The 16,151-nt window shown below is 38.9% G+C and overlaps 1 protein-coding gene across 1 annotated transcript in view; it reads left to right on the forward strand.

The window, feature by feature from the left end:
- ADAM23 (ADAM metallopeptidase domain 23) overlaps positions 1-16,151 on the forward strand; it is a 292,223-nt gene that overhangs the window by 45,253 nt on the left and 230,819 nt on the right. The window contains exon 3 of the mRNA XM_053698649.1: positions 13,555-13,631. Within this exon, the coding sequence (XP_053554624.1) occupies positions 13,555-13,631 (77 nt within the window). The remainder of the gene's footprint in view (positions 1-13,554; positions 13,632-16,151) is intronic.

Genomic DNA, 16,151 nt, shown 5'->3' on the forward strand with positions numbered 1-16,151 from the left:
AAAGAACTAAGTTACAAAAAATAAAAAAATATTTACAAACATAAGAAAAATATTACAACAATTTTAAACTAATTACACCTACTCTAAGCCCCCTAATAAAGTAACAAAGCCCCCCAAAATAAAAAAAATGCCCTACCCTATTCTAGATTACTAAAGTTCAAAGCTCTTTTACCTTACCAGCCCTGAACAGGGCCCTTTGCGGGGCATGCCCCAAGAAGTTCAGCTCTTTTGCCTGTAAAAAAAAACATACAATACCCCCCCCCAACATTACAACCCACCACCCACATTCCCCTAATCTAACCCAAAACCCCCTTAAATAAACCTAACACTAAGCCCCTGAAGATCTTCCTACCTTATCTTCACCATACCAGGTTCACCGATCGATCCAGAAGAGCTCCTCCGATGTCCTGATCCAAGCCCAAGCGGGGGGCTGAAGAGGTCCATGATCCGGCTGAAGTCTTCATCCAAGCGGGGCAGAAGAGGTCTTCCATCCGATTGAAGTCTTCATCCAAGCGGGATCTTCTATGGTCATCCATCCGGAGCGGAGCGGCAGGATCCTGAAGACCTCCGACGCGGAACATCCATCCTGGCCGACGACTGAACGACGAATGACGGTTCCTTTAAATTACGTCATCCAAGATGGCGTCCCTCGAATTCCGATTGGCTGATAGGATTCTATCAGCCAATCGGAATTAAGGTAGGAATATTCTATTTGGCTGATTCCATCAGCCAATCAGAATCAAGTTCAATCCGATTGGCTGATCCAATCAGCCAATCAGATTGAGCTCGCATTCTATTGGCTGTTCCGATCAGCCAATAGAATGCAAGCTCAATCTGATTGGCTGATTGGATCAGCCAATCGGATTGAACTTGATTCTGATTGGCTGATTCCATCAGCCACTCAGAATATTCCTACCTTAATTCCGATTGGCTGATAGAATCCTATCAGCCAATCGGAATTCGAAAGACGCCATCTTGGATGACGTCCCTTAAAGGAACCGTCATTCTTCAGTTGGACGTCGCCGGAAGAAGATGGGTCTGCGGTGGAGGTCTTCAGGATGGAGCCGGTCATCATCGGATGAAGATAGAAGATGCCGCTTGGATCAAGATGGTTGCCGGTCCGGATCGCCTCTTCTTCCCGGATAGGATGAAGACTTTGGAGCCTCTTCTGGACCTCTTCAGCCAGCGAATGATGGATCGCCAGCCCCCGCTTGGGTTGGATGAAGATTTTGGAGCCAGGACGGATCGGTGATACCTGGTGAGGTGAAGACAAGGTAGGATGATCTTCAGGGGCTTAGTGTTAGGTTTATTTAGGGGGGGTTTGGGTTAGATTAGGGGTATGTGGGTGGTGGGTTGTAATGTTGGGGGGGTATTGTTCAGGGCTGGTAAGGTAAAAGAGCTTTGAACTTTAGTAATTTAGAATAGGGTAGGGCATTTTTTATTTTGGGGGTCTTTGTTATTTTATTAGGGGGCTTAGAGTAGGTGTAATTAGTTTAAAATTGTTGTAATATTTTTCTGATGTTTGTAAATATTTTTTTATTTTTTGTAACTTAGTTCTTTTTTATTTTTTTTTGTACTTTAGTTAGTTTATTTCATTGTAGTTATTTGTAGATATTGTATTTAATTAATGTATTGATAGTGTAGTGTTAGGTTTAATTGTAGGTAATTATAGGTATTTTATTTAATTAATTTAATGATAGTTTAGTGTTAGGTTTAATTGTAACTTAGGTTAGGATTTATTTTACAGGTAATTTTGTAATTATTTTAACTAGGTAGCTATTAAATAGTTCTTAACTATTTAATAGCTATTGTACTTGGTTAAAATAATTACAAAGTTGCCTGTAAAATAAATATTATTCCTAAAATAGCTATAATATAATTATAATTTATATTGTAGCTATATTAGGATTTATTTTACAGGTAAGTATTTAGCTTTAAATAGGAATAATTTATTTAATAAGAGTTAATTAATTTCGTTAGATTAAAATTATATTTAATTTAGGGGGGGTGTTAGTGTTAGGGTTAGACTTAGCTTTAGGGGTTAATACATTTATTAGAATAGCGGTGAGCTCCGGTCGGCAGATTAGGGGTTAATAATTGAAGTTAGGTGTCGGCGATGTTAGGGAGGGCAGATTAGGGGTTAATACTATTTATTATAGGGTTAGTGAGGCGGATTAGGGGTTAATAACTTTATTATAGTAGCGGTGCGGTCCGCTCGGCAGATTAGGGGTTAATAAGTGTAGGCAGGTGGAGGCGACGTTGAGGGGGGCAGATTAGGGGTTAATAAATATAATATAGGGGTCGGCGGTGTTAGGGGCAGCAGATTAGGGGTACATAAGGATAACGTAGGTGGCGGCGCTTTGCGGTCGGCAGATTAGGGGTTAATAAGTGTAGGTAGCTGGCGGCGACGTTGTGGGGGCAGATTAGGGGTTAATAAATATAATATAGGGGTCGGCGGTGTTAGGGGCAGCAGATTAGGGGTACATAAGGATAACGTAGTTGGCGGTCGGCAGATTAGGGGTTAAAAAAATTAATCGAGTTGCAGCGATGTGGGGGGACTTCGGTTTAGGGGTACATAGGTAGTTTTTGGGTGTTAGTGTACTTTAGAGTACAGTAGTTAAGAGCTTTATGAACCGGCGTTAGCCCAGAAAGCTCTTAACTACTGACTTTTTCCTGCGGCTGGAGTTTTGTCGTTAGATGTCTAACGCTCACTTCAGACACGACTCTAAATACCGGAGTTAGAAAGATCCCATTGAAAAGATAGGATACGCAATTGACGTAAGGGGATATGCGGTATGGAAAAGTCGCGGCTGAAAAGTGAGCGTTAGACCCTTTTTTGAGTGACTCCAAATACCGGAGGTAGCCTAAAACCAGCGTTAGGAGCCTCTAACGCTGGTTTTCACGGCTAACGCCAAACTCCAAATCTAGGCCTTAGTTTGCAATGAAAGTCAGAAAATTATCTGCAAAGAATGTAGGTATATTAAATCAAATCAGCATTCCTAAATACAAGATCATGGGGCATATTTATCAGGCTCCGTATGGAATCGAATTGAATACAATCGGGTTGATTGACACCCCCTGCTAGCGGCTGATTGGCCGCAAATCTGCAGGGGGCGGCATTGCACCGGCAGTTCACAAGAACTGCAGGTGCAATGATAAATGCCGAGAGCGTATGCTGTCAGCATTTATCGATGTGCGGCAGACATGATCCGCAATATCGGATCATGTCCGCTCGCACAATGATAATCCGGCCCCATTGTGTGTGTTTGTGTTGTGTGTGTTTGTGTTGTGGGTTTTTTACAGTTTGTGTACTGATTTATACTGAAATGTATTTTCCTTCTCTGCTTATGTCTCCTTTATTTTACATTTCCTATAATTGTACCTGACTTACCTTGCCCATTGCTTTAGATGTAAATCTCACTTATTTCCATGCTCCTATCCGTCCTCAGTGAGACTCTTCCTTTAGATCTCCTTTAGATCTGTTTGTTTCCTTTCACTTTCATAGTGGTCCTTTCTTCATAACCTGCTTTGCTGCCTCTTTTTTTGTAGCTGAAGTCCTTATGGCCTTGCCCTGTCTTGTAGCTCTTTCTTCCTTCTACCATAACGTGTTGTCACGCAAGTTAACCTCAACAAACTGTCTTCTGCAATCAGCTGGTTTCCTCTGTTCCCCCTTCAGTTGGCTGTGCCTATATGACAGGGGATCTGACAATTGTTATAATGTAGATCACTTCCGTATCACTCAGCAGTAAAGGGGATGCAAATTTATTAATGTAAAAATAATTACAGTCAAAAGAAAGAAAAAAAAAAAAGTTTTTAGTGGCAAAAACACCAGTGAATGAAATCGTACATTTTTGATCATGGAGCAAAATAGGGTTGTACAGGTTTATTGCTATTAAAAAGTTTATTTTTGCTTACATTTCTGTTATTTGTACTTATTTAAAACTATGATGTATGAGTTTTTTTTTTTTTTTTTTTAAATAATTTTTATTGAGATTATTATAACAAAATACAATAAATATGTCATGACCTCCCACATTAGGGTCAGGTGTACAGGATAGAAACAATCAAAAACAATATGGTACATTGGTAGGATGGCAATGTGAGCATGATAATGAGTTATTATCAATTGGTCATTAATGTGTTTCCTGAACATATAATGTATCATTAAGACATTATGTACTTTAACTAAACACAAGGAGAAGTTACAGCTTATTAGACCAAGTGCACCTGTCTAGAGGAGAAACAGAATTAAACTAACAGCCAGTAACATGCACTTTCATAACAGTACAACAAAATGCTGGTCAGGGTATGCACAGATCAAAGCAAGTCATGTAACAGAGACCTTGATTTTTATATTTATATTTATATGGACCTCCTGGGGACACAAGGGTAACAGGGGTAAAATGGTTTGATATGAAGCCACTCATGGACTTAGTATAATAGTATATATCAGTAAGGTTAACTTCATTATATTTGACATTTGTAACCTGATTGCAAAGCTGAGCACATTTGCCCTATATAATTACCATCTGAAATCTATATAAAAGGGACACTTGTCTAGCAAAAACCTGGTAATGAATTTGCATGCAAAATGATAGCTACACTAACAGATGGACAGTAAACAGCAATGATAGTCATGAAGTGCAAGGCATACAACAATGTGGCAAAATATTCAATAGGTTATAAGAGGGAACACATAGCAATATTATTTGCAAACTATATATATATTCCTAAATCTATAAGCTATGAGGAGTTATCAGGAGAACAATAGTCCCTCCATTATTATTTCTGTGACATGAGGCAGTATATCTCCTTTGAAAGATTGGCATGGAACCTCGATGCCATATCAACGTGTTCAGGAGAATCTTAGCCCACTCCATTTTTCAAGAAGGTGCTGAGGACTCTGTGCTTCCCTGCAAAAAGGCAGATCATAGCGGTGCGTTTAAGGTAAGGAGCGAGAAACAGGTCAGGCATCCCCAGCAACCTATATAGAGCATTTGGTGTTTGTGTTGCCTTCTCTCTCAATGGCGGGGGGATCCCGGACACTGCCTCATCTTCCCATATGGGAAACAAGTTGTCAAGGCAGTATCGCTCCCTTAGGCTCGCTGAAAGTGATCTCCCAGATGTGCAATCTGCCGTGGTAGACAGTAGTGCCGACTTCCTGGGACCTGGGAGTGGAAAGAGGCAAGAGGCCCCCGCCGCATGTGGGTAGGAGCTGGGGGGCTCCCGCACCATGGTGCCAGCTGGAGTGGGCTCGGGTATGCACAGGAGAGTAGGGATCTGCAGTCTCTTCATCCGTGTCCCATTAAGCATTGTCTCCACTGATCTCCCTTTATCGACATCGACCGAAGATGAGGAACTTCTCCTGGGGTTCTCCTCCATCCGCCCAGCGAGGTAAATGTCGGAAATCTCTGGGGCCTCCTGACACTCCACCACATGTCGAGTCATAGGCTGCTGTAGGTAATATGGCTCCCTATGAGGTTTAGCGCATGATTGGCCTTTCTCAATGCCAATTTCATCGGATAGCGGTGAACCCAGTGATGCAGTTATTAGCCGGTGTCCGGGTCCCTTAGTATTAGTATGAGCATATCGCACGCCGATGGCTCCGGCGTCCCCGTGTCCCCAGGGGAGCATGTGTCCAAAGGTGGGTTATACGGGGCCTGCAGGGCCTCTGCAAATTTCTCTTGGTAGTGGGTAAGTAGGGTACAGAGTTCCTTTAACAGGCAGGCATTAGGCTCCATACCTAGGATAGCTAGAGCAGGTATTGGATTCTTTAGAGCAAGGACTGCGCACACAAGGCACAGCTAGGTATGGGGACGGGTAGAGGCTTCAATTATAGGGGAAGGCCTCAAATGAATAGTCCGGTACTGAGGGCTATAATGCCGCGTCAAAGTTCTAGACCCTATTTCTTGAACTAGGTCGCCGTCAGACAAGTCTCCCCACTGTTTTAAGTTGGATATTGCTAGCACTGCTTTGCCAAAATGAGAATAGTGTAGAAGGCTTGAGGAGCTGACGCTCAGCACGACCAGTAAGATGGCCGCCGCCCGGAAGTCCCCCGATGTATGAGTTTTTATCACTTAAAGGGACACTGTACCCAAATTTTTTCTTTTGTAATTCAGAAAGAGCATGCAATTTTAAGCAACTTTATAATTTACTCATATTATCAATTTTTCTTCGTTCTCTTGCTATCATTATTTGAAAAAGAAGGCATCTAAGCTTTTTTTTGGTTTCAGTACTCTGGACAGCACTTTTTTATTGGTGGATGAATTTATCCACCAATCAGCAAGGACAACCCAGGTTGTTCAACAAAAATGGGCCGGCATCTAAACTTACATTCTTGCATTTCAAATAAAGATACCAAGAGAATGAAGAAAATTTGATAATAGGAGTAAATTAGAAAGTTGCTTAAAATTTCATACTCAATCTGAATCACGAAAGAATATTTTTGCGTACAGTGTCCCTTTAATTATACCTTCCAAGTCAGTATGTAATCAATGTATCATTATAGACTGATGATATATTAATAAATCCTCACCATCAAAATGAAATTCATCATAACATCATAACAGGTTTTATAAATAATTGTAAAAAAACAAAAAACAAAACAGTGTGATGTACATTAACGGGTCATTAATCACATCTTGCTTTTTTAAAACACATTTTGTTTTGTTCCATGCTCTACTGAGGGGCCAAAAAGCAAAATCTGTAACATTGGGTTTACTGCAATTTGCCTAGACCGGCTATTTGATTTGTTGCGTTAGCGGGTTACTGGATTTGCATTTTGGCCTTTTAAAAGAGTGTGGGATAAATACAGTTTTTTCACAAAAGCAGGTGGAGTTTATTGTATTTTTAATCTTTTCTTTTGGCCACAGCGATGGAAATCAAGTAAGCATACTCAAGTTTCTTTTCTTTTCAAGCTGTATATCTTTGGAATGCTGTGAAATAAAAAATACATAAGCTTTCTGATAACATTATAACAGTCTGAATGTTTTTTAAAATATAATTTTTTAATTCAGATCTTAATTGATGATATTTACACCTATATGTATAAGAAAATCAATAAATAGGATTTTTTGATTTTTTTACGTAAGATAAAAAAATGGGCACCTTAGGCAGAATTAGCACTTGTCTGACAATAAATGCAGTAACAGATAGTGTGATGCATTTTACCAGGAATTACGAGATCCATTTTCCGGTTCTCACTAAAGCCACTCCCCCTTATTTTTCCTTAGACCTTGATACAACTTTGCTTATGATGAGCTTGCTTGAGATAGCACATTGTTTTCATTAAGACCTGTAAATTATAAGTGAGAGAGAGTGCAAAACCATTCACCATCTCGGTAGGTCCAGCTCAAAAACTTTCATTTTCAATTTTGCTTTTAAATATTATTAGCTACTTATACAAACTAATGAATGTTAAAATCATATAGATCTTAATTGTAAGCTGTAACAGGGCTCCTATATCATTTTAATTGTCAAGTCTTAATGTATCGTATAATCTGGCATTCATGTACTCAGTGCTAAAATACAAATATTTGACAACAATAACAATCTATGAAGATGAATGGAATGATGAGAGCTGATTGTTTTCTAGGTTTTTTCATCTTCCATGAACACATCAGTTGTGTTTTTGTTGATTTGTTAGAAGGGCAGACTGACACTAGCTAGCTCAACAAGATCTAGGGAGCATCCACTAGCTTTTTATTCAATTCTGCAGTAATATTGTGTAGTAAAAATGTTGTAGTTGTTTGGCAAAATCTCAGGATAAAAATAAATGTGACTTTAGACACTCACAACTGACTGTGATGTATGAAAAAGTGAAACGGGTGAGTACATAGGAGAACCTTTCATTCTCGGTCACGTTTACTGTATCTTTTAATACTAAATTGCAGCCTGCTTTTATTTTAATTTCAGCATAGTAGCATGTTAAAGCCAATAATTAAAACAGATTATCATAAAGCTAATGAACAAAACCATTTACCTGATTCAAATAATTATAAAATAAATTGGTGGCACACACCTGAAATATTTTCTATTGCCCAATCTAGAAATCACAGAGGTTGTTGGTAGCATTGCGTGCCATTATAATAGCAGGTCTAGCCTGACTTTATTTGCCTATTTTAGGGTGATAATTGACATTATTAATAAACATTTTTTATATCTTTTGGACATAAAATATCTGTATATCTCAAATATGTCAGTGTATGTGAAAGAAAAATATATGTATATGCATGTTATGCAAATCACTCTTCTCAGTTTGGTTTGCAAATAAATGATACACATATATGTAACATACGTTAATATTTGTATTTTGCATTTATTACAAGGTTAAAATAATTAAAATTTAGAATTAAATAAAATGGAGGGCATGTGTTTAACCTAAAATATTACTAAGCACATGGAGGGCATGTGTATAGCCTAAAATATTACTCAGCACATGGAGGGCATGTGTATAGGCTAAAATATTGCTAAGCACATGGAGGGCATGTGTATAGCCTAAAATATTACTCAGCACATGGAGGGCATGTGTATAGGCTACAATATTGCTAAGCACATGGAGGGCATGTATATAGCATAAAATATTGCTAAACACATGGAGGGCATTTATTATTATTATTATTATAATTTATTTGCATAGCGCCGCCAAATTCCGTAGTGCTGGGTACAGTGATAAGGGTATACAATGACAAAGATTTGTGATAAAATACAAAACATAACAAAACGAAACAAATCTAGTACAGGAGGAAGAGGGCCCTGCTCCGGAGAGCTCACAGTCTATAGGTTTAGGGTGCAGAGACATAAGGTTGGGGTAGCTTGTTACATCGGTTGTATTTGCAGCAATGAGTCAGGCAGTTCATGTACATGTATTAGTTTGGTTCGGATGCGGGATGAAGGAGAGATGGTACGCCTCTCTGAATTGGTGGGTTTTCAAGGATCGTCTTAAGCTATACAAGGTTGGAGACAGTCTAATGGAGCAGGGTAGAGAGTTCCAGAGGACAGGAGCATCACGTGCAAAGTCGTGAAGGCGGAAGTGGGATGTAGAGATAACAGGAGTGTAGAGACGTAGGTCAGAGGTTGATCGAAGAGGACGGGATGGGGAATATTTCACGATGAGAGAGGAAATATAGTTGGGAGTTAGACTGTTGAGTGCTTTGTAGGTTAGGGCTAATACTTTAAATTGTATTCTGGAGTGTATGGGGAGCCAGTGTAGAGACTGGCAGAGCGGAGCAGCTGATGTAGATTGTCGACTTAGGTGAATGAGTCTAGCAGAAGCATTCATAATAGATTGGAGGGAGGAGAGGCGGTGTTTTGGAAGGCCATTTAGGAGTAGATTGCAATAATCAATGCGTGACAAAATGAGGGAATGAATAAGTATTTTTGTAGTTTTTTGAGTAGAGAAGGGACAAATTCTGGAAATGTTGTGTAGGTGTGAACGGCAGGATTTGGTAAGAGCTTGTATATGTGGGTTGAATGTGAGTTCTGAGTCTAGTGTGACCCCAAGGAAGCGGACCTGGGGTGAGGTGTTGAGAATAGAGTCTCCAACCATCAGAGAAATGTCAGGTGTTGGATGTCTCGAAGAGGGGGGATAAGAAGCAGCTCAGTTTTGGACAGATTGAGTTGGAGGTAGTGTGAAGACATCCAAGAGAAAATTGCAGAGAGGCAGTCAGAAATCTGGTTGAGTAAAGAGGGAGAGATATCAGGAGAGGAAAGATAGATTTGGGTATCATCAGCATATAGGTGGTACTGGAATCCAAAGGAGGCTATAAGTTTTCCAAGGCAGGATGTATAAAGAGAGAAAAGCAAGGGGCCCAAGACAGAGAATTGCGGTACTCCAACTGAGAGAAGCATAGGATCACAAGATATGTTGTTAAAGGAAACTGAAAATGAGCGGTTTGAAAGATATGATGCAAACCAGGAGAGGGCTGTGTCTCAGATGCCAAAGGAATGTAGTATTTTTAGGAGGAGAGTATGGTCAACTGTGTCAAAAGCTGCGAACAGGTCAAGAAGAATTAGTAAGGAGTAATGGTCTTTTGCTTTAGATGATAACAGGTCATTTGTTACTTTATCAAGAGTGGTTTCTGTTGAGTGTTTAGGGCGGAAACCAGATTGTAGTGGATCAAGTAAGGAGTTAGTTGTGAGAAATTGAGTTAGCCGATTATAGACTAGTCATTCCAATAATTTTGAAGTAAAGGGAAGTAAGGAGACCGGTCGATAGCTAGAAGGCGTGGAGGGGTCAAGCGAGGGCTTTTTTAGGATTGGTATGATTGAGGCATGCTTGAATGTGACAGGAAATGTGCCAGCAGTGAGAGATTGGTTAAAGAGATGAGTTAGGGTAGGGGTTAGTGAAGCAGAGAGAGAGGGAATAAGTTGTGAAGGAATAGGGACAAGTGGGCAGGTTATGAGATGAGCCAAGGATAGGAGTGCAGAGACTTCTTCCTTTGTTACAGGAGGGAAGTAGCATAGATTTTTGTTAATAGAAGGGGTGGGTAGGATCACTGGGTTTGTGGGGTGCAAGGTGCAGATCTCTTTTCTAATGGTGTCAATTTTATTTTTGAAGTGATCAGCAATAATTTGAGCAGTGAGGTTGGTAGTGGGTGGGGGGCAGGCGGACGTAGAAGGGAGTTAAAGGTTGAGAACAGTTTTCTGGGGTTGGATGCGTGAGATGACACAAGGGAGGAGAAATAGACTTGTTTGGCCAGGCTGAGCGCAGAGTTGTAGGACTTAAGGGTGAATCTATATGTTGGAAATCAGCACAGGTGCGTGATTTCCTCCACTGCCGTTCAGCAGCCCGTGAGCATTGCTGAAGATATCTGGTCGGTTTAGTGTGCCACGGTTGCCGTCGAGTGATTGATGTACTTTGAAGAGTGGAGGGTGCAGTTTTGTCAAGTGTTGATTTTAGTGCCGAATTATATTGTAGAGTCACAAGGTTTGGACAAGAGAGGGATGAAATGTCAGAGAGCAGAGGACTCAGTTGAGTGGAAAAGTCTGTGAAATCCAAGTCTTTTAAATTCCTGTAAGGTAGCAGTTTTTTGGGGGCTTGCAAAGATGTAGCAGGTAGAGTAAGAGAGAAAGTTAATAGATGGTGGTCAGAGAGAGGAAATGGGAAGTTAAGGGAGTTGGAAACAACACAGAGATTTGTGAAGACCAGGTCTATGGAGTTGCCTTCACAGTGTGTTGGAGATGTTGTCCACTGGGACAGGACTAAAGAGGTGGTAAGGGATAGAAGTTTAGAGGCAGCATGTTAGGCTTATCAAGGGGTATGTCCCCTAATATGAGAGAAGGGACATTAGAAGAGAGAAAATGTGGAAGCCAGGCTTCAAAGTGGTCCAGAAATTGTGATGCTGGGCCAGGGGGCCATAGATAACTGCAACACAAAGAGCTATAGGGGAGAAGAGGCGGATTGCATGAACTTCAATAGATGAGAAGGAAAGAGAGGGGGGTGAAAGAATGCAGTGAAAGGTACTGTGTGGAGACAGGAGAATTCCTACTCCTCCTCCTTGTTTGTCTCCAGGACTGGGAGTGTGACTGAAGTGCAGGCCGCCATAGGACAGAGAGGCTACAGCAGTTGTGTTAGAGGAGGAAAGCCAAGTTTCAGTGAGGGCTAACAGGTTAAGTGAACGTGAAATAAAAAGGTAGTGAATAGATGTAAGCTTATTGCATACTGAGCGTGCATTCCAAAGGGCACACGTGAATTGGGGTGTACTAATAGAGGTGCAGTTAATGAGGTTTAGAGGGTTACGTGGGCAAGGTGTATGAGGTATCATTTGGGGTAGTGATCTGTGGGAAGCAGAGGGTGGACCTGGGTTAGGCATGTGTATAGGCTAAAATATTGGTAAGCACATGGAGGGCATGTGTATAGGCTAAAATATTGCTAAGCACATGGAGGGCATGTATATAGCCTAAAATATTGCTAAGCACATGGAGGGCATGTTTATAGGCTAAAATATTGCTAAGCACGTGGAGGGCATGTGTATAGGCTAAAATATTGCTAAGCACGTGGAGGGCATGTGTATAGCCTAAAATATTGCTAAGCACATGGAGGGCATGTGTATAGGCTAAAATATTGCTAAGCACATGGAGGGCATGTGTATATGCTAAAATATTGCTAAGCACATGGAGGGCATGTATATAGCCTAAAATATTGCTAAGCAATATTATATGTGAACAGTTTAATGTCTGACTGATGCTATAGTGCAGCAATGGTTTCAGCTGACAGAATAAAAAACAGTTGGGGAGGAACGTAAAGTTGAATTACTGACTATACAGGCAGGGGCCCATCTGGGGAACCTGTAGACAGCTTCATACTTTACCAAAATATAAATACAACCCTGAATTTGACTATATTAAAATAATTGTGACAACGTAAGACTCTGTAGAGAAGTAAATATCCAAGTTAAATTTTAAGTAACATTTGTAACACAGTATCCACTATACATGTATTATGGGGCTTTATTTCAGCATTGCTGAGTGCACAATATACAGTAGGTAGTCATTGGAATATGTAGATAGAGAAAATTGTATTCATGTTTTGCATTTACATGAACTAGAAATGTATAACAAAGAATATTAGCACTTGCCATGTACACAGAGTACAAAATTACCAAATGAGAAACTTTTCAGTTTTTTTTTTTTAAATTAGGACTGATAATGAAAAACATAACAAAAATGTATTGTTATCAAACTACTACTACTACTAATAATAATAACAAATGAATGAACATCAGATAAGACCCTTCTCTCATCAACATACATCAGATCCTGACCTTCTAGTTTTATTCAGCCACATATACCCACATAAGATCAGATCCCTGACCCTGAAGCCTTTAAGTCAGCACACATGCACATCCTATCTCAGACCCCTAACCTTTATGATTCTCTATCTGCCTCTTGCTGTCAATTTTATTTATTTATAAAATATTTTACCAGGAAGGATACATTGCAATTTCTCTCGTTTTTAAGTTTGTTTTCAATATACCCTGAGTCACTTCTGTTCCTGGTGTGTTATGTCCTAAGCAGCACATGCAGAGCCTGTACATGGGGACTAAAAAATGGAAAACCACTGGGCCTGGTTGCCACGTGGCTATAAAAGTTGTGATATCCGCAGAGTATTATCATAAGTTCCGTTAAAAATCGTGCATGTCCCACTACATATTATATTTTTTCTTTCTTTCACCCTCATATACTCCTAAACTTCATGTAAAACTCTCTACCTTCAACTGAGTGCTATTGTGCAAGGGAAACAACTTGCTTCGCTGACTATCTCTTTATCACCACTACATGAAGGATAGATTTGGACATTGTACCATGGGTGTTAATAATGTGCTCTCTGAAATAGAAACAATGTCTACACCTCCCCAACTACCTCTTATTAATATAGACAATTGATATGTTTTAGGTTATAATACAGAAGGCTGCAAAATACCTGCAATTAAATATTTAATGATTTTTCAGTTCAACTATTTGATTCTATTTTGAGTCTTGTACTTAGGTAAATAATTTCCTTGATCAATGCAATTGAAGATTAAGCTTCCTCTCATCCTTTCATGTTTGCAGGTAGTGCATCTCGCCCAAACAAGCTTCCAGATAGAAGCATTTGGTAGAAAATTTGTCCTTGACCTGATGTTAAACAAGTAAGTGTTGCTCTTTTCTCATCTCTAGACTTGTAAGCAAGACTTTTTATATTTAATCAGATTCAGAACCTTCTGATGTCTTTGACCTTGAACTATGTATTTATTTGTTATAATATTATTGGGGTGACAATAATGAACATGCCTATTAATTTAAATAAAAGTGATTCCAGGGGGCAGAGGGGAAAACCTTTTATAAGCTGTATTTGTTGTAATGAGTTCTCAGTCCTCCCACTGTGACAAATAAGAAATCATGTTTGGTTAATACTACTATGGTAGAGTGAACAATTTTAAGGGACATTACTCAGATTGTTATCCTTGTCCTCAGAGAAATGATGTCCTTGAAAATGTCTCTGAATACCATAATTCACAAGTAACTATTAGTCAACCACAGTGCAAAATATAAAAGTATCATTACGTAGAACACACTTAGAAACCAATCAAAACAGATATATGCTGCATGGAACTACAGAGGCAGTTGTTGATTGGTTTGATCTACAGTAAGAAAGGATCTGTTTGTTCTAGACATATGCAAAAATTTGACTGGTGAAAAACAGCATGTAGTGCCTGATCGGCTGTTCCTAACACCAGTCATTAATACTATAGCAGGATTGGACATGGGGCAATGGATAAATGAATGTTAATATCCCCTGTACATCATTACAAACAAAGGAGCTTATTAACCAAACAATATAACTCAACCCCCCCATTTCTGCATCTTTTTTTGTTGCAAACGGCATGAACAAATAAACAAATCTAATTTTTTTTAACAATCTATGTGTTCTTTTGTCTGTTTCATCTAGTAATGTATTCAGCTGTTCATATAAAAAATTACTTAACAAATCAGAAACATTTGGACAAATTCACATCTCTAGTTTTCTCATATTTATATTTACATGTTTGTTCTCTGTGTTTTTTTTTTTTAAATCTCCTCATGATGCCTTATGTGAGAAGACAAACAAAAAGCATGTATGCAGTAATCTGAGAAATGACTATTTAATACGTCAGTAAATGTTATGCTGTTACCAGCTACTTTAGAGAATTGTCATGCAGGACTAGACTAACACAATATCAGAGAATGTCTGGTAATTTTACTGCGTTGTTTAAACCATGTAAGTGTTTAAATAAAAACAATGATAATGAGACAAGATAGGGAAATTATTCATATCTAAAATTACATTATTTTCAATAACTGTTATTTAAAAGTAACCCATGCTTTACCAGTGATTCTTGCTGAATTTATTTTAATCAAAATGTGTCTACTATAATTTTTTAATAATCTTCATAATGCAATGGTTCTAAAGCCAATGTCATGTACCCTAAAAGGAAGTGACAATCACCCCAGCTGTGCTCAGGAAGAAAATGGTTTAAGTCTGTCCTGTTAGATGTATTTGTGGACTGAGGTTGAAACATACTGTTCTCATGCAGTACTTCTCAGATGCAGTCCCCAAGGCATACAGCAAGTAACAATTTAAATATTATTGTTCTTCAAATGATATAAGCAGTAGGTTAGCTGCTGTGCTGAAGTGGGATAGCCGCAAATCTTGCTGTGCTGTAGAAAGGATTGAGGTGTATATATGCTGTCCTTGAGTGACATAAAACGTTCATCTTACTTAGCTCATGTTTGCTAAATAAATTCATTTGTCTATACTGTTCTTTTATACTTTTTTATTCACCCTGTGTTGTCACGGCAGGATTTATGAAGAATTCAATTAAACAGGTGCCGTGGGAGTTATATTTCCAGGAGTTGCCTGTCTGGCTGGTCACATGATGCAGCTTTAAGGGCACACCCTTTTTTTCCCTGAGTGAAAGAAAACTCAACCACTCAGCAGCTGCAAAGAGGAAACTATAGTGTTTTCTTATGAAGATTTAATTTTTTAAAGCAGGCTGGATGGACTGGTTTGATATATTTTATCAAATGATGCAAACGATTTATTTTAAAATAAAATCCAAATACACTTGCATATTATACCTGGAATGATAGTATATAAATTAAATTATAATTTAGTTATAATTAAAGATCATTAAAGGGACATTCCAGACAAAATTGAAATGCACATCAGAGCATTTTGTTTTTGCATACAATCATTTTTGGAATATTTGTATTGGTATTAAAAGGCACATTCCAGACAAAACTGGAATGCGCGTGGATGCATTTTAATTTCCAATAGAAGCATTTTTGCAATATACATGAATTAGCAAAATGCTTCTAGTAAAAACTATAGCTGTTTCAAGAGTGCATTTAAGTATGCACCATGCACCAAAATCTTAAACACAGCACTTGATCAATGAGCCTAAGGTGGTTTTACCATCTGTTAATGAGTCATTTGCATTTTGCTGACATGATACAAGCCCCCACTGACTCTCTGAGCAGCTGCATATTTAAAATGCTGATGTACTGAAAATATCTAGCAATGCTTTATATGCACATGCAGAGAAAAATGCTTAACACTAAAACAGATATAACTTTTACTAGAAGAATTTTTATCAATACAATTTTGTAAATATGTTTGTATTGAAGGA

This window comes from Bombina bombina, chromosome 1 (genome assembly GCF_027579735.1).
Source record: "Bombina bombina isolate aBomBom1 chromosome 1, aBomBom1.pri, whole genome shotgun sequence".
NCBI lineage: Eukaryota > Metazoa > Chordata > Amphibia > Anura > Bombinatoridae > Bombina > Bombina bombina.